Consider the following 24,724-nt stretch of genomic DNA (forward strand, 5'->3'; position numbering starts at 1 on the left):
TAAGTAAAAAAAATGAAAAAAATCAGCTCTTTATTTGAAGACTCGAAATGTTTATTAAAGTCCATGTGTATTTTGTAAAATGACAGTGCTTGCACTTCCACGATATTGTATAAAACGCATGTATATACCTTCAAAGATGCATATTTTCGTTTCTAAACATTATCCTCAAAATGCTAGACATTATACACGTGTCCTGGAAGCTTTTAGAACAAAATACCATGGAACTATTTTCCGAATTTTAGGTTGTTATTTACAGCAGACTTATATGCGTTTATCGTGAAAGAAAAGGTAGAATATAACGGAAGGACAATTCTATTTCTGTACCGATCGTCACGTCTTTGCCCTAAGTTTGATAGAGGTGCCATTTTTCGTTTCAACAGTACAATTACATTTTATCACTGTTAAGCAGTAATCATTCTCCAATGAACGTATCGGAAAGTTAAGCTTCACTATGGGCTCTGCATGGCCAAGCGTGTTAAGGTGTGCGACACATAATCTGAGAGTCCCGGGTTCGCATCCCCGTCGCGCCAAACATGTTCGCCCTTTCAGCCGTGGGGGCACTATTCATTGGTAAAAGAGTAGCCCAAGAGTTGGCGGTGGGTGGTAATGACTAGCTGCCTTCCCTCTAGTCTTACACTGCTAAATTAGGGACGGCTAGCACAGATAGCCCTCGAGTAGCTATGTGCGAAATTTAAAACAAACAAACAAAAGCTTCACTATGACTTTTTGTTATTTGGTAAATTATTTTTTTTAACAAGTATAGAAATTATGCACAAACTGAATGCACCACATTGTTAGATTTCACTGACGGAGATAATTAACAAAACTAATATCCAATTGTTCATTGTTGATGTAATAGTTCATTGGGCCGTAATTTTCACCTACTATTTATAGTATATAATCTTCTCAGAAGGTCTAGAAATTAAACTTGTTTCATTTAATTTCTTGTGTTGGCGACTTCTCGCGAGCCAGAAGTGTGAAACGCCCTCTTTCTGTTTATTTGTGTGATACTGTACATTAATTCCACTTTATATTTCACGTTAATTTTAGATACGATATCCAGTTCTTTAGAAGAAAAAACATTGTTAAAATACTAGTTCTACAGTTATAATTATCATAGCTATTGATATGTTAGATTAGTATTTGTTTTTATATATTAAGAAAAGTTATTAAATTAATTAAGCTAGAAATTATATTTTAACCTAAAGGCCACACACCCACACGGTTATCTTTTCAGAAACTGGAGAACATGCTAAGAAGCTTGCCAGTTCTTCACATGATATATACATATGTGTGTGTGTTAGTTTCAATTAATATTATTCTCACACTTTGAAAGTTTGATTTAATACGTATTCTCACGTTCTCGTTTGTTTGTAAGGGATAAAACATTCTGATCGTGACATTAGTCTAATATCACGCAGTTCTCGTTTGAACAGCGTTGTTACGCCTACTTTAATTATTTTTCAGTCTCGTGTTCAGCGTTGTTTGGTTGTCTCTTAGTAACGTACTGAGCCCTTCTCCTCATCACAAGCGTAGGCTGGAAACAAGAATCCACTCTCTGGGGCAACATATACTGGGGTTTAACATCGTTCACGTATCTTTATCGTTGCCCCTCCCCCAACTAAAATCGTTATTTCTAACATCATCTGTATTGGAACGACTTCACCTAGAGGCAAATTGTAAAAACAGTTGTAATCACAGTATAGTGCACTTAGAAATAGTCGTTATGTTTAACAAAAAATAAATGTTAATATTTCAAAATTTTGTTAACGTTTACATGAAAAGAATAACCCTGTGTTGTATTGTTGAATGTTGAATTAGAGAAGGACGCCTCCTACTGGCGGTAATAAAAACTTTATGTAAGTATCCATTTTATGTGTTTGCAGGCTCATCATACCAGCCTTTGGTTTGCATTCATTTGGTAATCTAATTCCTTCAGCCGTATGCTAATTTTAGTGTTATTTATGAAGATATATAAAAGTAGGAATTGAAATGTCTTAACAGAGTTCTTATTCACTAGAAACTTGCTAAAATACTAACTCACCAGTTAACGGCATTTCGCCAACCTATTGGTTGATTATGTGTGCTAAAGTTGTGAGAAAGATTCTTGTCCAAGCTTCTTCGTAGGTGAAGAATTTTAATGCTGTTTTGTTATTTAAATTGCCCTCCCAGTAGAACAGCGGCAAACTTGCAGGCGTACAATGCTAAATTACAAGGTTCGATTTGCGTGGTGAACAGAGTAGATAGTCAAATATGGCTTTGCTCTAAACAAACAGTTTGAAAATAAGACCTATTTCTGTCGTGGCACTAGCAAATATACACTTTTTTTTTTCAAATTCTAATACCCCTTACACAAACACATTGTATTATGAATGTAACAATAGTTTCGGATCTCATTTCGTAAAAACAACAACAAACAAAAAACATTATTTGTAGTAGTTGCTATTCCAATATCGGGATTCATACTTCAGAAATCAGATTGTATTCAGAAATCAGGTGTTGTAGAAAGATTTTTGATTTTTATTTGATCATCATTGGCAGTTAAGACGATAAGTACGTCTTTATTTAATTTTATGATTCCTGACTGGTAGTGAAGAGATTATTTTGCGTTGGATATTGATTTTCTTTGGAAGGATTAGAGTTTTTGATAAAGAATATTTCTTGACTCTGTTATGACGATCAAAATATTAGAGGACTAACGTATTTTTGCATTTACTACTTTGTGATGTATTATATATCGATTTTCGTCATATTCTTACATATTTCTAAAGGAAAATGATAAAGAATTAAAGCTTTATACATTAGTTCGTATTCTCGGTAAGATACTAAACCTCTTCGTATGGCTTGTGCTGTCACCTAGTGTTGGGATTAGATATTCAAGACGAAATGGGAAGACATGAAGTGGGATTTGTTGAAAACACAGAAAAAGTTTCACTTAGCGATGGCAAGGGATGTCGTTTTGAGGGAAGCTTTTATATCAACAAAGTAAGTGTACTTTTTATTTTTTTTCAATCATTTTATCTTTTAAATAGATGATAGTTTCGTTTAGTATCCATTTTTTTGTAAAAACATATGAAAGTTATAAATTGTACTTATTGGTTAATATTAATAACTATCAATAAATTAATTCTGTTTCCTAATCAAAATTTAAATAGAAAAGCTCATTGTTTTATTTTAAAAATTGTTGTTATTCTAAGTGGCTTTATATATTTCAATATGCCTTAGTACATTCAGGCAGATCAGCAGTAAAATTGAGGGCATGTAACACCAAAAATTGGATTTTAATACTTGAAATGAGCACAGATCATGTAGCTCATTGTGTAACTTTATGCTTAACAACAAACACAATACTGTTTTGATCTGTGTCTGTTCATTCAGAATTTGCTCAATTTTGTTTTAATGGTACTATATTTTTCTCTAGGTTTTTACTTAAATTACTAAAAGGGTAATTTATCTATTTAGGTGATTTTATTTACCAACTTCAGAAAAGAACTTTTTAAGGAAACATTAATAGTTTGTATTTATATATATGCTATTGTTTATACTATTATTTGAGATAAACTTTACTGCCAATGTTTAAGAATGTTTGCTAGATGTATACGGTTGCAAGTCAAAACAAGGTTCACCTTATAAGCAGAAGAACATGGTATGTTCTTCCTACTTTTAGACATGGGGTGGGGTTGGGTTAAAACAACAGCAATCTTCTAGAAATACTGACTTGTTTGTTTGAAACAAAATGGCTTTGACAGTGACTCATATATGGTAGAAAACAGTATGATAGCTAGCTTAGAGTTTAATCAAACAGCATGAATCATCATCTTTAAAAAGATTTATTATCAGGTGGTTTTAGTTTTGATTTCTGGTTAAAACAGACTGCGAGCTATTAATATATCTTTGGAAGGTCTTTAGTGCTTTAGTATATAAATGAGGCCATTTATATTTTCTGTTATATCTCCAGTTGAAACAGGCTGCGAGTTATTAATATCTTTGGAAGGTCTTTAGTGCTTTAGTATATAAATGAGGTCATTTATATCTTCTATTACATTTAGCTACTTTAACTCATTCTTTGCAGCTGAGACATATATTTCCACCTGCACTGGGAAATATATATATATATATATATGCTACATATGCATTCTAGTTGCAGTGAAATAGTTAATGAACAATTACATCCCCACCCCATGGTGAAATCAATTAAAGTAGAAATTGTTGTAAATAAATGGTTTAGGTTTGTGGTAGCTTAAAAAAATAAAAATATTTGTTTTTAGTCTTTCCTAGAGTTATTAGAATAAAGTCACTCTTTGAAACTTTGAATTTATTTTCTACTGTATATACTCATAAGTTGTGTATTGTTTTTACACTTCTTCTAGTATAATGAGTTTTTACGGCACATTATTTCAGGTTCAGTTCTGCTCTTTGTTGACTATTACAATTAAACCTGTGAGAAAGTTCTTTTATTTCTTATTGAGACTGTATTAGTATGGTATCCACAGACATCTGGAATCTGCTTTTGAAAGCTAGCAATTGCTGCTTTGATCCAGTGAAACCCAAAATTAAAAGTAAAACTCTACTCTGAAAAACATTGTAATGAGAACTAGTAATAAGAATAAATAAAATGATAATGGTTAATCTAAGTGTTACTGAAAAAATATAACTAATGAACTGTTAGAAGGCTATGCAAAATTTTTTCACCAATATTATTTTTAAGGCTACATATCAGTTGTGGAAATGATCTAAAGATTAAAAATAAAATGTATTGTACAGCACCTTATTACATCTGATGAAATTCTTTTCTGTTACTTTATAAATCTTTGTCAATTTCTGACCAGCTATACAAAATCCTAAGAGGACCAGATGAATGCTTTCATGTGTTCTGTTCTTAAAAATAAGATGTGTTGCACAAAATAAAATCTCTAAAAGTTAAAAGAATTACAGTATTGTGTAATTTTTCACACATTTCACTTGTAAAATGTCACAGTTTGATTAAGAAATGTACAATTACCAGCTAGAAAAAATAGCGAATAATTGGTTGTATATTTAGTACTGCTCTTTCTTTAATGATGCTTGTATCAATTTTGTTTTGTTGTAGGTGCCTGGTAACTTCCATGTATCTACGCATGCAGCTTCTAAGCAGCCAGACAGTATTGATATGGGACATTTCATCCATGAAGTCAGTTTTGGTCAAAAATTGGTATGTTGGAAAAAATATCAAAAGGTTTTGTCCAAGAGAAAAACTAGTTCTGTACAAATGGTCCAAAAACCTGCATCAAACAGCTTTTTTTTGGCTCCAGTCATCTTGATATGTTGATCTGATGGTGATATTGACTATCTCATGATGTAGCTAGTGGTTTTATGAAGGTAGATTGAGCAAGAAGTCATATAGGCAAGACTGACATTTTTAGATAAAATAAATTTTGGAAAAGAACTAGTTATATGTGTAAGTTATCAGTATCTATATATCTGGACAGATGGTAACTAATTTGGTTTTATTACATAAGGAAGTTTTAAGGTATTGATGTAAGTATATTTCAATAATCTTGTTGTTTTTATTAACAAGTACTTATATATATTTCTATTGCTCTCAACAATTTTCAGTTGAACTGAATGCTAATATTTCTTAATATTCCCTGTTGACTTCTTCAGATTAGATTAATTTAACAACAACAAAAAACATCCTTCACTAGGATTTGTGGACTAGGCCATATCAAAAGTATTATGTGTATTAGAAAAGAACACTGGAAACACCATTATGTTTATGTTGAGCTTTCAAATAGCTCATGGACTTATTTATATGATGGATGTCAGTTATCTTGTGATTTTAATATTTTTTAAAATTCCTTTTATTAATAATAACATTTAAATGCTTGACAGTGTATTGTGATGAACATTTGTATGCTAATTTTTATCTTTGTTACTGTGGGACTACTATTACAGAAAGACCAATCACGAGGAAGTTTTAATCCCTTAAAAGATGTAAACAAAGAAAATTCACAAGGTAAGCTAGGAATCTTTTTTCCTACCAATTCTAGTATTCTCTATTTCTCTTTATTTTCACTGATTTCTCTGGTTAGAGTCCTAATTAAATGATTCATAAAGAAATTTTCTAACTTGTATGTAAAAACGTCTGATTTGGTACATATATGTTAAATGTATATGTGAAGAAGCCAAATGTGCTACATATGCATTGACTAATCAGAAAGGAAAAGGCATCTTCAAAATGCATAACCAAATTGTTCATGTGTAGTTTGAAGACATTTTTCAAGTTTTTGTATTTTAATGACTGTTTTAAAATATTTGTTAATTAAATCATGCTTGTAATACAGTTTCTATGAAAGAAAGATTAGGAAAAAACCTTTGAAGAGACTTGGATGAAAGTAATAATTTAAAAAGAGAAAACAGACTTTATTTTAAAGTAAAAAATGGGTGTATTTTTGTTTCCAGATATTGGTTCTCATGACTATGTAATGAAGATAGTTCCAACAATTTATGAAGATTTATCAGGACGAAAAACAGAATCGTACCAATACACTTATGCTTACAAGGTAGGTGGTTCTTATTCAGCTGTTTTACTGTCATACTTTTTAGCTTTAAAAAAACTGGTAGATAAGTTTTACAAGGTTTGAATGATAAGAAAGATATGTTTTTGTAGAAAAAGTATTTCAGCCACTTCTCAAAAAAGAAAAATGAAAGAAGTATGACAACAGTTTCAATAAGGAAAGTGCTGCAGTGTTACTAAAGATAGTATATGTCTTTAAGTAGTTAAAATTATATTTACATGGAAAAATATTATGAATATCCATAGCTTAAGTATGTATAACTTATTAATGGTAGGTGATAAAGAATATTATTATGGTACAAATGCAATGTGGGGGTGCTATGCCACAGTAGTTTTTGAGTTTTGTTTTTCTTTTGTAATACCAGAAAATTCATTTGTTTATAGTAAACATATGACTTGTAGTATAAATATTACTAGTGTGTTTCTAGTCACGTTAAACTGTCCATTATAATGCTAAAAAATATATTGTGTATAGCAGTTAGCAGTCATTATAGTTAATTTGCTTTTGTTAAGCAATAGTTATTTTTCCTTATTTTCTAAAATAGGTCACAAGAAAAACTTTATTACTCTCAAAATTGACTAGATAGACTGTATTTTTCTACATTATCAAAAACTGGACAAGTCTGTAATGTAAAAATTGAAATTATTATCAAATGTTACATTATTCAGATTACATGTTTGATGTTAATATTTTAGGGGTAATGGCGGTATGTATTTTAATTGAAAGCTTTGATACATGTTAATGAAGTAAGCTGTTTTTGTCTTATTGTTAAAGTAACATTATTTTGCTGTTTCTTCCAGTGCAGATAGAAAGTCTTAATACATTTTATCTATAGTTTAGTGACTTTTCTTATACTGTGTATTGTTATAGGAATCAAACATAGAATAAAAATGTATCTCAGAATGGTTGGTATGGGTATTGACACTTTTACTAATAAACAAGAGAACAGTGTTTTGACCCTTCTAGGTCATCTTTTTTGTTAAACTGAAGATGACCTAGGAAGGTTGAAACGTTGTTCTCTGCTTTATTAGTAGAAGTATTAGTACCCATAGCAACTGTTCTGAGATACAAAGATGAGATACCTGTTACCTGTTCTATAGTCTTTCAGACATAAGACATAATGTACATATTTCTAACTGAACCATTAATACTGAGGTTAGCACATATTATGTGTAAGATTAACACAACATCTTTAGAAGTGAAGTAAATATCTCATTGTTTGATTTGTTTTCTTGTTGCATCTGGAAAAGAAACCATGATTATTACTAAGAGGGGAGATTGTTTCATCAGTATTTCATTTTAATAATTAGACAGAAGTGATTTCTTTGACACTGTAAACTGACATATTTAAACAATTTAACTAGGTATTCATAAAATTTCTTTTGCTGAATAAATAAAAATCACTTCATAGAAGGTTTTCAAGCTGAAGCATTGAATTAATGGAAAAACAGCTACATTACTAGAGCACACATTGTTGTCCACTGGCATGAGAGACTATTTAAATGTTACATGATGATGTCACTTGTTACAATGTAAATCATTAGATGTTTATGCTACTGGTTACAATAGTAAGGTAACAAACAATGATATCTATGGTAAAAACATATTATGTTTTAACAGTATCTTGGCATATCTTTTTTAGACCAAAACATGTAGTGTCATTGTGCCAAGAAACTGTTTGTTTGATTTACTATTATATTATCATGATGTGCTTTCTTACACAAGTACTTGCTAGAATTGTGTATTTTATCTTTGATGATAAAATTTTGTTATAATTTAAAAGCAAGTGAAGTTAACCATTTGTTTGAGGGTCCTATATATTTGGTTAATATAGTTGTTTTCTCTTAACACCTATCATTAATCAGTTAGGTGGAGCATAAAGTTGAATATAGCATGCATTCATTCTAGATTTACCAGACAAGAAGGAATTTATTGGACTTTATATTTAAGCTCTCAACACTTTAATTTATTGTAAATTGTTTTATTTGTTCTTGGATGTTTTTTGGAATAGATATTAGTCATTGATATTTTTTTTATATTTTCATCTAGTTTAAAAATATCCAACATATCAATAAACAATCTGTATTTAATTGATGTTTTCTCTTAACACCTATCATTAATCAGTTAGGTGGAGCATAAAGTTGAATATAGCATGCATTCATTCTAGATTTACCAGACAAGAAGGAATTTATTGGACTTTATATTTAAGCTCTCAACACTTTAATTTATTGTAAATTGTTTTATTTGTTCTTGGATGTTTTTTGGAATAGATATTAGTCATTGATATTTTTTTTATATTTTCATCTAGTTTAAAAATATCCAACATATCAATAAACAATCTGTATTTAATTGATGTACTATACAAGTGTTGCTATTCTTTGTTTGAAGTACACTGTTTCAGTCATGGCATTATAAATACTTAAAATTTATTTATTGTTTATTTTGTGAAAAATTACTAACCATTCAAAATCTCAGTTTTATCATCTTATAACTTCCATCATTTCAGTTGATTGTCTTGAAAAACATAATTGAAAAATAATGTGGAAAATGTACATGCTTGTTACAGGTATCAATAATTTTCTGTTTTAATGTTAGATAATTGTTAAAGTTAATTTGGTTATTTGTTTTTCAGACTTATGTGGCTTTTAGTCACAGTGGACGAATTATCCCAGCGATCTGGTTTCGCTATGATTTAAACCCAATTACTGTTAAATACACAGAAAAGAGACAACCACTGTATAGTTTTATAACAACTGTAAGTACATATTTTTCTTTGCTTTTATTCTGTTGTTTCTATTAAAAACTTTCTTTATGGTATAGTACATGGTTGATATAGATAGTGTACATCTATGTTTCTGTTTTAAAGTGATGTACACTATCTATTTACATGAACAGTTCTTTTATTTTGTGTGCTATGTCTACATTTCATTTTCTAAGTGATGTATGTTTGTCCTCTTACATGTGCAATGTGTTAATTTTGTATGTTACACCACATTGCACAGTATTATAGTAATACAGTTCAATACATTTAATTCACTTTACTAGTCTGATTTAAGTATATTTGAACTTTTTTGTATATTGAGCTAAGGTGATCATATGGTGCATAACATTTTAATAGGTACTGATGTGGGGAACATAGGTCTGGAGTGTGTATTTTTTCAAATTAATATCTTTTGTTGAGGAATATTAAAAATCCATCATTTAAATTCATTGGTATATTCACTTTCACCTGATTTCTTCAGTCAGGTTGTTTATGGTTTTTTTCATTAATATAATCCATCTGCTAATTATATCTTTCATGCAGGATATCTTGAATAAATAATAAATTATGTATATTTTCATATTTTATCTTCTAATAAAAACTGATTACATATATAAAAAGATGAAAAATAAAGTACAGTGAAAGAGAATGTGTTTTATTTTGTTGCAAATTATTTGTTTGTTCTTGGAGGTTGTTTGGAATAGATAGTGATAATAAATATATTTTTATGTTTTTATTAAACTTGACAAACATTTTTTACCAATTTTACCTTAAAGTAAGGAAGGTTTGAAAGGCAATGTTAAAACCTTTTTTTCCTTCTTCCAGGTTTGTGCTATTGTTGGAGGTACCTTTACAGTAGCAGGAATTATTGATTCAGTAATCTTTACAGCCTCAGAAATCTTTAAAAAAGCTGAATTAGGGAAGCTAAGCTAGTCCAGTAGGATCTTTGTGTAAAGCTTCCAACAAGGACTGAGTGATTTATTTCTGTTTTATGGAACAAAATCATTGATATGTGCAAGAATTAAAGTTTAATAAAATATGAATTGATAAAAAAAGATAAATAGATAATTTTGAAATGGTTACACTAACATTCAGTTTTGTGACAAATCATAATAGAGATTTGTATAATGTTAAACATTTTATAATGATTTATTGACAAAATAAACTTTAAATGTTGACCTGAAAGTATGACATTTGGATTGTAAAGCCCAAGTTAAAAAAATAATGAACATAGTTGTTTACCTTTCATTTCAAAAAAAGACACTTGAAATGCTGCAGATGATCATAAATGGTATGTCTGACAATTAGACATATTTTCAAGCCTAAAATTTGTGTGTTGAAAGGTTCACCATAGTAACTACTATGTAACACTTGAAATTTCTAATTGATATACATAAAATTACTGGTTTATTTTTACCTAATGCATTTCACTGTTGTGTGACTGGAACTCAAGTATTTCATTTTGGTGTTCTGTATTTTCCTGATTCATTCTTAGCTATTATTCAGTATTTTCTTCTACATTTAATGATAATCAAAACTAGAAAACAGTTAAACAGTAGTACATGAGGTGGAAAACTAAGTTTTAATATGCAAACTATATTATGTGTAGCTTGTGTTCTAGTGTTTCATTGAAATCTTCTATGTCTCCATTAAAATCGAATGGCATATAAGTATATTTCATTTGTTCTTATTTTAAACTATTGACATTTCTAGAAGGACATCTATATGAAGAGTATTAATAGAGGATTTGTGTTTGCTTTTCTATCAGAAAAAAATAAAATTCTTTGTTGACTTAAACAATTCCCTGGAGTTTTTATAATTGCATTTTTTTATATTTAAACAAATGTGAATCACAGACTCCACAAAATAAATTGAGATTATAAATTGTGTGTGAAAATAAATATAAAAGAGGCTTTAGTGTTTTTCTTTTTAGTTTTGTATGTGTAACGTTTTTTAAATAAACATCCTTAAAATACTCTGTCTTGACCAACACTAAGTACAGATAGGTTGGAACTTTTCTTCATTATTCTGGTGAATTGAAGCTTTTACTCTGATGAATTTCTCTTAATTGAATTTTATTATTATTATTCTGTTCATAAATTGGATTGAATAATATATTTGTTTAAAGAGTAGTTTGTGCATTAATATTGAAACTGCCAAATATTACTTAGAAAGTTCTGTAACCAGATCTGTATCTTTTAGCTAGAGTAAAAATAGGCTTAAATTTGTCATTACAAAACACAGGTCAAAGAATTTAAATGTTAAGACAATTACTCCATATTCATCCTTTTTTTTATCTTTTGAAAGTTTTCATTGATTTTAAGTGAAACAAGTAAGAAGAAACTCAGTTTTTAATTATTTTTTTGTTCATTTAAAGGAACCAGAATATTTTCAGCAGTTTTTTTAAATGTTGACACACACACAAAAGACAGTTCTTTGACTACAATGAGACTTTGGTTTTAATATCTCAACTTGGTAGTCACTGAGTGCTTGGATTTAGAAGATTCTTGAAAACATTGAAAAGGGACTATTTTCATAAAATATGCTATTATGTTTTTATATAACTATTTCGTAAGGATTTTTTCTTAACAGGAAGATGAACTTTTCATAAATTAGGATTAGTAGCATTTAAACATGCCTGATGTGAGGGAAAGAGTTTTTTTTTTTTGTCTTTGGATCTCAAAAATAATTATTGAAGTTAATAAAGGCAATCAAATATTAGATCAAGAGACTCATGACAAATGTTTTGTTACTGATGTCTGTTATATAAATGTGTTCATTTTTATATATTTATTTTGACAAATTATTAATAAATCTTGAGTTTTGTTTAACTGATGGGAAAGTACATATGACAGCACTAAAGCAAAGCAAAGTTTTTGGTATGGTTTATCTGTGGTAGTAGATGGATCTTGGATGAAATCTATTTATGAATAGATAGTAATATACTATCTATTTTATATGTAATGGTCCCCTAGTGAGTCAGTAATAAGTTTAAGAACTTATCATGCTAAAATCTGGGGTTAATTCCTCACATTAGATAAAGTGCAGATACCCACTAAGAAAAAAATGTGGTTGACATTCACTTTGTATATGGTAATGGAACATTGCTGGTATACCAAATTGATGTATGTAAGCTAAAGTGATTAGGTCTTAATTGGAATTATTTTCTTTAACTTCTGGAATAGGTTTGATGACCAATATATTTCTAGTAAATTATTATTAATTTAATAAATACCTTGTAATGTATCACCAGATAATTTATTGATTTGTTATAAATTGTAGGAAATATACAAAACATTGATGTTGTGTTTAATTTTCCTTAGGTATGGTGTTTTAAAATATCTGAAATACAGCAAAACTTAATGTTGTTGGACTCCTTAAAAATGAAATAAAAACATTAGAAATATCTGCAAATAGGATATTTTTTTTTACTATAAAGTGGAGGAAACCTTTTTCATTAATTAAAAAGTAACTTTTATAGGTAATAGTGGATTTCTGTAAACAAAAAATGCAACTTTTACAATATTATTTGAACAAAACATATTATCACGATAGTCGTTTAAATCCTGCTGTATAGATTTTATAAGAAAAAATTACAATGAAGCACTAAAGATCAGATAGTTCTTGTATTTCCAAAGTTTCTTAACTAGGTGTTCATCAGTGTGGGGTTTATGGAAAGTTCTTTTGAAGGTTTTATTTTCCAGTGAGTAATGATATATGACAGTATTTTCAAAGCAGAAGGTTTTTCTTCATTAATATTTCATTTTAATATTCAGAAATATTAAATTCTCATTACAATAATGTTATTAGCCACAATTCAACTTTTTCATGGTTGACATAATATCAGTTTCTTGGTTGGGGAAAGTATTGAAATTTGGTTTTTAGGATTTATTTGGTTTATTTGTGTTTATATAGTGATGAAATGAGTATTGCTTTCATGAAGAAACTACCTAATTACATTTGTTATTAGAAATTACCAAAATATTGTATTTGGAATCACAGTCATACTGTGAAAAGGGTAGTCTTAAGTTTCAAAGTTGTAATATTTTAGTTCTGAAAATAAAAGAATAAACAGTAATTTTGTTTTAAATTTAGTAAATGTATTACCAATACAAACTGAGGAGTGCAAAATATAATATACAGGTACATAAAGGAAGGATGTTTTTCAAGTTCCAGTTGATGTAGATTCTACTTATTCACTGCAGAATTCGTAATTCAAGATACAATAAACCATTATAAGAAGTGGGTGTGAAATTCTCCAATTTTTATGGATTTCTAGGTATGATGCAAAGTGAGAGCTCAATTTCTAACGAGGGAAGAATATGCTGACTAATATAGATATTCAGTTCACCTTTGTTCTTGTAATCTTTACAAAACAGTAAAAAAAACAAACTGAAACATACTGGGGTTTTATTGTGACTTATCATTCCAATAAAGACAGAGCAGACAAGTTTTTGCTTTGCTTTTAATGAAACTACAATAAATTACCATACACAAAGATTCCATAGGACAAGGAATCTAGTGGTCTTAAACACTACAGGTACAAACCATTGTTCAAAACATGCAGAAATATTGTATTACCAAAAAATTCAGATCAAAATAAATTAATTGAACAAATAGTATACAAAACATCATCATGCATGTCAAAATTGTATTAAACAAAAGGAATATGAAATAGTATTTTATTTAAAAACGTAGTAGAAACTCTGTGCTAATAACAATGGTTACCCCAAAATCAGGTCACATCTCTTAGATTTCTATAGCTCAACTTGTTTACAACAGGAAAGATTTAATATCTTGTCCATTCCCACACAAACTGTGAGGTACAAGTTGGAGCACTTGCTATTAACAACTTCAGGAAATCATGTAAATGCAACACCCCAACTTCTCAGCAAAAAATAATTTTAAAACCCCATAAAAATAGTTGACCATGAAAATAAGCTTTGAAGTGTCGTGCTGTAAATGCCTGGTTTCAGGTTTGACAAAAAAAAGCTGTCTGGTAGAAAATTAATTTTTTTAAACATTCCTTTTAGCTTTTTCTCAAGCCACTAAAACCCCTATAAAAATTCCTTAAAAACCCCAAACACAAGAGTTACAAAATCAACACAAAAGTGACTAAGCACAGCTTGCATAGCCAATCATTAAACAATTATCAGTTATATCAAACCATCTTCTTGTCAACCAATCATGCTATTAATACTTTAGTATTTTAGTCTACAAAATGAACAGCTGTAGAAAATTACTATTAAAAAACTTTACAAAAATAAACTTTCCATAACTCAAAATACCAATACAAAATTCAGATGTTTAACACAGACAATACACTGAAATATGAAATTATGCTGAATAATAAAAACTAAATCATAATAGTCTTTTTAAAAAGCATGATTTTAACAGAACTGAGAGGTTAAGAAAATTTCAATGCCAATGATTAAAAACTTTTTTTTATCAACATTTCCTGCTCAATTTCTCAGTTTTGTCCAGATTAACTTCTTTTACACTTGAAAAAAACTTAGAAGGCTCTTTCATGGTAGTCATGAAACACTTTTGGCTCTTGGAGAATTAGTCTGTCATTTTAAAAATCTTCCATACTGTCAGAAAGTAGGGGATTTTTCTTGCTATCTGTAAGATGTTTTTATTCGCCAACCCCTCTCAGTGAAACATTTGTATGGAACTCAGTGATGTCATTGTTGAAATTGTTCCAGTTTCTTATGATTAATAGTAAATACAAAAGGACAGACACAGACTTAAAAAAATCTTGTAACAAGAGAATACAGAATATAAATACACCTGTAGCCTGTTCTTGAAAAGTGGAGTAAAATATCAAATTGATTGAAATTTTGTTCACTTAATATATTAAGTAATCCATTACTTGTAAAAGGTGGTTATCCACTACAAACATCTTTTAATACCACCATTTCACTTACTCAAAACCAAATTTTCTATAGATACATGAATAAGTTGATATTGCACAGTAATGTTGTGTATTATGGTTTCAAATGGGATTACATGTACATGTCTTTATAGTGAGTAATCACATGTAACCTGACTAGTGCTTCATAAGAAGCTACAGGTGCAATAAAATGCCATTAATTGTACACATAGCACCATAAGAAAAATAAAGTCTGCTATATACTGTATGGTGCTATAACACTAAATTGTCAAAAGATTCCATCAGAAACACTACAGCAATCAGAAAAATACAAAATAGTGAACATTATAAATCTTGAGAAAATGTAACATTAATTACAAAGGTTATTAAAAGATATATATATTTATGTGTAGGTTCTATTATAATAAAAAAGTTTTTAAAAAGCATCATCTCTTGGGGAAAATATATTAGAATGTTAAAATAAAAGAACTTTTACACATTCATAGGAAACAATTTCACAAGAAGATTTAAATCAATAATACAATATAAAATGTTTCTTTATATTTTGGGAAACACTTATTTATACAACATTTATTTGCTCATGTGCCAACTCCAACTTTGCCAGTGCAGAACCCAAAAGGTAGCGACACCAAGTTGTAGCTTCACTAGTGAAATATACCAGGACTAAATTCATTACATACAACAAAAATAAATAATTATTAATAAATAAAAAAATCAATACTATAATTAAACAAAACAACTGATAGTACCTTGATACACCCATGAAAATGTCCATTAAGGGTGTTTGGCACCAACCACTGAGAGTCTTATGGTATGCTATAAACAGCTTACTTATACTGGGATCACATACAGAACATGTTTAAGTACCTAACAAACATACTTCAACCTGAGTGAACAATATAACCTACTGTGATATGTTCAACCATTACCTAGGTTTAATGGGGTTTTGTTTTCTTTGTTTTGTTTTTGTACTAAATTTCAGTTTTTACACATTTTTTTCTGTAACTACATCTAAACCATGGTGCTTTGTAAAATCTCTGGTAAATCAGTAGACCAGGTTTTCTATTCTGATCTTTAATTTATCACTATTACCACCCATCATTTTGCATTAATCTGCATATTATCTTTCTCACATTTGCTAACCTGAGAAGATCTGGATACTTTAAGATGGGACCCCTGCTATTGTACTTAGAATAAAAATTAGATTAGCCATTTGAAAACCCTGGCATATCGCAGACAATTAGAAAGACTTTGTAGGATCAAGTATAACACCTGAACTGGAAAAATAGGAGGTACACAATAGATAAAAACTCTTACTTCAGAAAGTTATTTTTTATATAGAAAACCAAAACATGACAACAGAGTACCTGACTTCATTTCAAATGTTGTACCATGGAATATGAGAAAAAAAAAAGTCATAACAAAATGTTTAAAAAAAGTCACTGGAAAAAGAACATGAAACACAGACTTTGAAGCATTCCAGTGGAAGCTCCCAAAATTAGTTGACTAGTGCAGCTCTCTCCATGTTGCTAGGTAAATGTGATTGTCCCCTGTGGCTATAAAATAATGTCCTTTTGTAGGACAATATCTTTTATTTAGGTGTAGCAGTAACAGAAACTCAGATGAATAATTACTCTGAACTGAAAGTCACATTCAACAAGACAAGTACATAAAAAAAACAAGATAATCAGACACTGAACAAGCAAGTGCTCCACAAGTAATACTGAACTTTATCCAACACTAATTCATCAGACACTTTTTGGTGTTTATTAATTAACTTTGTATGGCTGAACAGCTACAAACAACAACAGTTCTAAAATTAATGCTCAAAAATTTTAAAAAGACTAGATAAGAGGTACACTGACTTAAGAAATAACTAGACATAGTTTTTATCTAAATCTTGGCTTTTAAGATGTAGACAAGCTAACCTTAAAAGAGCTGACTTTATTACACAGTTTTACTTGAAGTACCTATGTGATTAAACACTGCAAAAATGCTTGAATGCTACCACCTAGACACACATACATACAGACAGAAGCACACATACACACTCCTAACCATACATCATAACACCTGAATGTAGTTTATATTCCCCACAGAAGAGCAGTCATACTTTCCATCACAGTTAGGCTAATTGCACATTTCCTATCAATAAATCTGCTCTCTTTCCTCTCAGTCAATCACTTTGGAAGTTTTTCTGCAATTCTGTACAAGTTCATTGTTTGCTAGGAGACTGAGGTATCTTGTGAGGATAAGAAAATCTGTAATATCTGTACAAGAAACAAATTACCTTCCTGAGGAAAAAACAACAGATTGTACTGGACTGTTAATTTTCAAAAATTGATATTTTCTCTACAGAATAATTCCAGTTTCTGAGCAACTACGGAAAGTAAAGTTGACCTGTTTTTAGTCATATTCTGTAGTATACATTTTACTTGGATGTTGAAAATTGCTTATCATTTGAACTATACATTTTTAGTAGTTTTTGAAAACTTTTTACTAAAAAAAACAATAAAAGTATATGAGGTAATATAAAAGGTGCAGAAGATACATCAGAACTGTACTTACTTCTACTTAATTGTGATGGTTATTGTACTAACAAGTCTTGACATGGGTCCACCCATAGAAAGATAAAGGAACACTGTCTTCCCATGCTGAATAAGCAACACATTAACATGAACTACATTTGCATGTATGTTCATAATGCTCTTTGCACAAATCCAGATGAGAAGAAAAGCCTGTAAGAATGATCTGGGATTATTAGAAGACAGGTAAAAGCCACAACACCTTTTAATTGAATCTGAATAACAGGTACAACTCTTGCTACCTGATTAATTTAAAGTGTTATCTGAGAATGAATCATAGTCTACAAACAATGACTGTAAAAATGCTGGTGTGGAAAGTCCAGCTTTGAACTTAATTTTTTTTTTTAAAAAAGGCCTAGTAAGAAAAGTAGGATGGAGGCCAAAAGGTCTTCTAAAAGTTAAGGCCTGGATTTATTGCTCACGTGAGGGAGAATCAAAACGGGAAGGGACACTGAGGACTGACTGAATGAGCGTTGTCCAATGACCAAGCTACCATAAGGTAGTACAATGTTTCAAGCTAAAATATATAAGGCAACAACTAACATTTTGAAATCACATTAAAAATGCACTACTCCAGGACTAGGGGCTTCCAATTCTAACCCTTGTCAGTGGAGCACGTGCTGACTAGGTTGAGTAAGTTATTGAAGCAGTAAACATTCAGGATCCTGGGAGAACCCCTCAGGTTGATAAATTACAAACAAGTTATCACAACATGAAAGTCAAATTGATGGTCTAGATATTCTATAAACAGATTTCCTAGATAATAATATAATAATGGGACAAAATAAAAACATTGTTTTTGTTACTTTCTGTCTAAAAATTCCAGGAAGTAAAAACTTCAACTGGTATATTCTGTTTCTCATCTCATTAGCAGCAATGAGTACAGAGAAGCAAGCAATATGACTTTTCCCACCCTCACTTAACTATCAAAAAAAGAAAAAAATATAGATATATATATATGTATATTAAATGTAAATTTTATGATATATATATATATATTACGAACTTCTGAAAATATGTCTACAGCCACATATTCAACTTCCAGAGTGGTGAAGGAACAAACACATAAAGAACAGTAAAACTTAAGTGGCTGTGCTACCACACCACAAGCCACACCTAGAAATGCCTAAAAAAGCTGGTGTTTCAGAAAGATTAGGGAAGTGGCATGGAAATCGCTATTCAGAAACATATGCAGAGATCCTTTGTCACTCTAACACCAGCGAAATGGTACTGGCCGAGGCCGATCAGCCCCTTCTTTTACCAGTGGCTTGTGAAATTCACGTCCTTGACGAGAGTGGATAGTGGCCCAGCAGTGTTCACAATAATACTGGAGGCAGGTGACGTTAGCACAGAAAAAGGGGGCAAATTTTCCTCCACACCGAGCTCCTTGGCATTCATCACACATCTGATCATCCAGAACATATGGTTTAACTTCCACCTGTTAGAAAAATGTCAAATTATTTTAATCACTAGAATCATATGCAAGATATTTATTTCAGTGGATAATAAGCATGCTTATAACTTATAAATCAATCTGCATTTGATGACTGTAAAAGTCTTATTACATACCAAGTTTTAGTAAAACAATCTTAACATTACTGTACCTATCTCTCATGCATTTGTATGCTATCCTTTTTGTGTGGTAATAAATAATGAAAAAAATATCAATAATAGTAAAACACAGAAAGCATTAGACTGTAAAAAAAAATTATTAAATGCACTCTCTTTCAATGCTATGAATAAAATGCAAAATGAGTAATACACCTGGCAGAAATAGATGTACAAAGTGAAAACATTTTATTTTTGTTTCATAAAAAAGTGTTTTATTTCTAAAAATCTAATACGTACATGTGAGCACCAAGTAACTTAATGTAGTTTTAAGTCATATTTGTAAACTTTCATTGAAACTGAATATCTTGATATTCTTTTTTATTGAAGTTTTAGCAAGTAAATTCTTTGTCCACAATCCTAGTTCAAACTCAAAGTTTTAAATAAGTTTTAAAGAAGAAAAAAAAGTGTAAATTGGGTAAATCTTATGTTCTGAGCAATTTAACATAAACTAATTAAATTTTGATCAAGCATATGTTTTACTTTTTTTTTTCTGTAATACAATTTATCCATACTCAACTGAGTTTAACACCAGAGGTTACAGCCCCTGTAAAACATTTTATATCGTACAGCACATAAATTAGGGAGAAAGGACGTATTCTGTAGGCTCTAAAATATATGGGCCGACTCCAATCAATAATAAAATAGTTGTTCAGCTTTTAATGAAACAAAACGCATAAAAATCCTAATACACATACGTCTTCCCCTCCCACACCCTCCAACAACCCCACTCTCGGTTGTGAAGTTCTGCACTGTAGAATACAGTTCTTGATTAAAGGAAGTCCAGAAAATATCTACCAGTCGACTACCTACCCTCTTTTCAATGTCTCCGTGCTGCAGTTGCACGAAACGAGCACTGATGGCAGCTATGTAGCTCTGCTGGTTGGAAAACGCCACTCGTCCCGCTCCCTTTGGATATTTCAGTTCAGGATCTGTGTCAATGCCCGCATAGCACACTCCTCCATATAATCGGTCCATGATCATAGCCAATTCCACTAAAATAAACCAACGTTTACACTCAGCACATCAGTGGGATAACTCGTTAAGAAAATATTAAAATACAGTTTTTATTCCTCAAATACTTACGATATTTTTCGTAAATAATTTGGAAATTTTAAGATTCTAAATTGTATATAAAATTATGTTTTCGTTAATTTCTTCTCATATTGCACTTACCTAATTCAAACGGTATTACAACCTCTCTTTGCGATTTCTTCTGTATTTGAATGGCAACAAAGGATCACGAAAATGATTCGTAACAGAAATAAGTTACCCTGACGAAAAAAAGATTGCACTATGCTTGTCCTGAATAGCCAAACAATAGGCTGTTTATATAGATATAGTCGTACGCACATACCAGAAAATATCAGTGTTGTGCTGAAAATAATACATAATCACAATTACAGCTGGAGATGTAACGACACCTATACAACCTCACATAGTTTCATAAGAAAACCGAGCTGCTTGAAGTAATAAGTTGATTTTGAAACTTACACAAAATACAAGTGTGAAAATTAAAGTCTTAATTACCGGAATTCTGTGACACTGCTTGGTAATATAACAGTTATTTTGATAACTCATGGTTCAGAGTTGTTGACAACCTCAGTTTTCTTGAACTACAGAAGCTCCGAAAGACGCCTGTGGTTTTCCAGTCAACATTTTTACAGGTTCCTTGAAACCGAAGGTTTTATTTAATCACACATTTAAGTAAGAACAAGAAAGTTTTCACCCTAGTGTTGTAAAAAAATTTTACCACATCTTGCTGTCTGCTAGATTATTTAGAGTAAAAGTTTATCAAATATTCTGAGACATTCTGGGCGAGTCACCTTACAATCTTATGCTCAGTAAGTATTCTGTAGTGCGTTCTGGGTGAGTAACTTTACGACCTTTTAAACTTATAACCAGAGAGGCTCAAACAAATTTTCCTTATAAAGAGACCAAAGGCAGTAAAGAAGAATTTCATATTTAATCAACAATATGCCTTTTTTAGTTACGCTAGGCTATATAAACATGAATGTTTTGTGGCCTTTAACAGTTTAAAGCTATATTGAACAAAACCCTAAACGTTTTATCGCTTGGTTCATTGACCTACAAGATAGGTCTAACTATGGTTGTATAAACGTTAAAAAACTTTAAAAAACGTCAATATTCTGACATATTATTAAAATAACTTACTCTTTTATAAAACAGATTAATGGTGATAATAATGCATAAAGAGTAACTTTGATTTTGAATGTTTCTTTAAATTAGTAATGAATATACATCAACGTTAGTGACGACACCATGATGTTTGCTGAAAGGGACTTGAAGTAGCAAGGTAAATAAAAGAATGAATACCAAAGAAAGTTAGACCTATTTACTTACTCTTGTATACATACCTACACATATATATATTAGTGTATATTTTTATTTTAAACACGTTTTTTTAAGAGCTAAAAATTAACGAAGCTAGTATGTATTACTTAAGGAAAACGAAATGCACTGAAATAGTACTAAATTATAGCAAATATAGTGTAACATAGTATAAACAAATACTAATGTAAAATTAAAGTTAGAGAAAAACGACCCCTACACTTCAGATAATTATAAGAGCATTTGCCGCTTCTTCAGAGCTACTACACAAAATACTCCATTATGCACTGCAAATTCTGAAAACATTTGTTAAATAACTTCATATTTCATAAAAAAACTGAAATTTTATTTAACACAGTTCAGTAACAATAAAAATGACAAAGAATACTCGGTAACGATGCGACGCATAACAAAAACTGAGCAAAATAAAACTTGTTTGTTTGTTTTGGAATTTCGCACAAAGCTACTCGAGGGCTATCTGTGCTAGCCGTCCCTAATTTTGCAGTGTAAGACTAGAGGGAAGGCAGCTAGTCATCACCACCCACCGCCAACTCTTGAACTACTCTTTTACCAACAAATAGTGGGATTGACCGTCACATTATAACGCCCCCACGGATAAAAGGGCGAATATGTTTGGTACGACGGAAATTTAGACCCGCGACCCTCGGATTACGAGTCGCACACCTTACGCGCTAGGCCATGCCAGGCCAAAAATAAAACTAATATATTACTTAATAGCACACACCAACACTAAAGCATCACATACTAATATTCAGTTAACAGTAACAAGGTATAAAACCCTTATTTATGAGTATTCACGCTTCTGTTTGTGAATGGATGCGGTTAAATGAAATAGATCGTTAGGAAGTAATTATAACAAAAAAAAAGAGGAATCCTTCAGTTTCAGATTAATCGAATAAGACCAGAATATATTACAGATAAAACAAGAACAGCAAATAGTTGTTTTTTCTTTTTATTAAACGTCATACACACACGTTAAGGTTAGAATTTTAACGAAAAAATGGAAGTCCTCTGATTAAGGGAATGCTTTAGCCACTTAAGCTATCATCTGTCGAATGACATTCGTCTAAGATTTTATTTCGTTACGTATTAAACACACGTTTTGGCAGGATTCCTGATCTATATCGATCAATTTATAAAACTCGGAATCAGTTTGAGATTTATTGGAAGATCTCATTTTAAATTGTAATGCGCCAGCTAACGCTCTTTATGAACTTATTATATCATGTCAATTATTTTTTTAATGCAAGATGACAGATTAACGTCAAGTAGTTCATGATAAATGGTACTAATTTATGTGCTTAAGTTTTCTATGACGAACCACACAAGAGACTGATGGTTTCTTTAAATTTTAAAAATTTCCAATTGAAATGAAAACACTTTTTTAGCTTTGTCTTCATTAAACACAAGCAATTCTAATCTAATCTAAAAGCAATTACCTCTCCTATATCAAAGTTTTTTTTGTGTAATATATGCGATTACTTTGATAAAAGCCTTTTGTGGCAGAGTAATTATCTGGTAGCTTTCATTCTGCGCATGGGCACAATCCTTTCCTCTGGCGTAATTAATTTGAACGTGTGATAAGTAAGGAGAAACGTTAGCACATTCATTAGATTTATGGTAAGTAAATGCCCAGCAAAGTAGGAAATACTCCTTTCATCTCGAATATGCATACAATACTTTGAACTACAAGCTAAGCAAGTTCGTCATACTTGAGCCGTCTATACTTGTGTCAGTAATAAATTCAGAGTTCCCTTGAGGTATCGATTTTTTATGCTCAGTATGTTACTTGACACCATGTTTCTTACTAATTTTGCACATGCTCAATGAAGAGATTCTTTAACACTGTCATCCCTCGAAATCTTTGAGAATATTATAATCTTCACTAAATTAACTAAACAAAGTTAAAACTACGACTGATGTTTTTCTAACCATGGTTTAGCATCTTATGTATGTGCGTTTTTTTATTACATTGTATTTTGATTAAAAACACAATGGATACGATGATCCAGAGGTTACCGCAAACAAGTAATTTAGACTTGGTGAGGTGCAGAAAAATAACTGATTGTACCTTTGAGATTACTCAAGGGTATCTTCATGTTAAGATAAATAATTCACTTAAAATGTTAATGGAGAAGTTGTAAGGATTGACAAATGAAATAGTTGTGGACATAAATGTGCCCCGTCCCTTCTTCGCGTATGGGATTGTGCCACAAAAGATGGAACTCTACATAAGAATACCATTCCTTGTTTAAAGGATTCAATAAATTAGAAAATATATATTGAAATAAAAGCTCCCTACTTAAGGTAACACACAAGCACAGTACTGCAGCTGTCCTCAGGTCATCTAAATAATAGAACAGAGTTAAGTTGAACAGCTTAAATTAGTCCTACCCTGTGGAGTGTGTAGCTAGGATACCCGGGTTACTTACTACCTGATTGCATGTCAAACAGTTCAAAGTCATCCTTCATACCTAAAGTTATATTAACATCTGATATTCGAGGGATAGTCGTACACAAATTTCCCTTCAAATAGCAATAATTAATAACACTTACAATGATACAGTGTATATGTGCTTGGAAGGAAGCGTGTTTAAAAGTCAAATGCCATAATTTCGAACGGCCCTCAGCTATTCCCTGGGTATCACCAAAATGTCTGAAGAATAATATGTGAATAGCAACCAACATAATTAAAATTTGTCGTATTTGCTGGAAACATTGATCAATTTTCATTGTTGTTAAAACTTTTTGATCGCTTTCCAACTATTTCTAAAGCGTCACATAAAAAAACACTAAAAATGAATACACTGTTTGCTTATAAGTAGTTTGCACATGGTCAAATAAATGCAATATGCTGCTTTTCTTCTATAATTATGTATCAAGTAGTAATGTTTTCAATATATAAAAAGCAACTCGCATTATATGCACTTCAAAGTCATGTGAAAGC

At 30.7% G+C, this 24,724-nt stretch overlaps 2 protein-coding genes across 6 annotated transcripts in view; one reads left to right on the forward strand and one right to left on the reverse strand.

The window, feature by feature from the left end:
- Window positions 1–13,396, forward strand: part of LOC143255672 (endoplasmic reticulum-Golgi intermediate compartment protein 1-like) — a 61,657-nt gene extending 48,261 nt beyond the window's left edge. For both annotated transcript variants that reach the window (XM_076511711.1, XM_076511712.1), the window contains 6 exons: window positions 2,861–2,985; window positions 5,090–5,191; window positions 5,935–5,995; window positions 6,442–6,542; window positions 9,190–9,312; window positions 10,144–13,396. In XM_076511711.1, the coding sequence (XP_076367826.1) occupies window positions 2,861–2,985; window positions 5,090–5,191; window positions 5,935–5,995; window positions 6,442–6,542; window positions 9,190–9,312; window positions 10,144–10,251 (620 nt within the window). In that variant the 3' untranslated portion in view covers window positions 10,252–13,396. The remainder of the gene's footprint in view (window positions 1–2,860; window positions 2,986–5,089; window positions 5,192–5,934; window positions 5,996–6,441; window positions 6,543–9,189; window positions 9,313–10,143) is intronic.
- Window positions 13,397–13,769: 373 nt separating this feature from the next.
- Window positions 13,770–24,724, reverse strand: part of LOC143255670 (cytoplasmic polyadenylation element-binding protein 2-like) — a 131,658-nt gene continuing 120,703 nt past the window's right edge. For all 4 annotated transcript variants that reach the window (XM_076511708.1, XM_076511707.1, XM_076511706.1 and 1 more), the window contains 2 exons: window positions 20,218–20,399; window positions 13,770–19,234 (listed from right to left, as the gene is read on the reverse strand). In XM_076511708.1, coding sequence (XP_076367823.1) covers window positions 19,007–19,234; window positions 20,218–20,399 — 410 coding nt within the window. In that variant the 3' untranslated portion in view covers window positions 13,770–19,006. The remainder of the gene's footprint in view (window positions 19,235–20,217; window positions 20,400–24,724) is intronic.

Source organism: Tachypleus tridentatus, chromosome 7, assembly GCF_004210375.1.
Source record: "Tachypleus tridentatus isolate NWPU-2018 chromosome 7, ASM421037v1, whole genome shotgun sequence".
NCBI classification, from domain to species: Eukaryota; Metazoa; Arthropoda; class Merostomata; order Xiphosura; family Limulidae; genus Tachypleus; species Tachypleus tridentatus.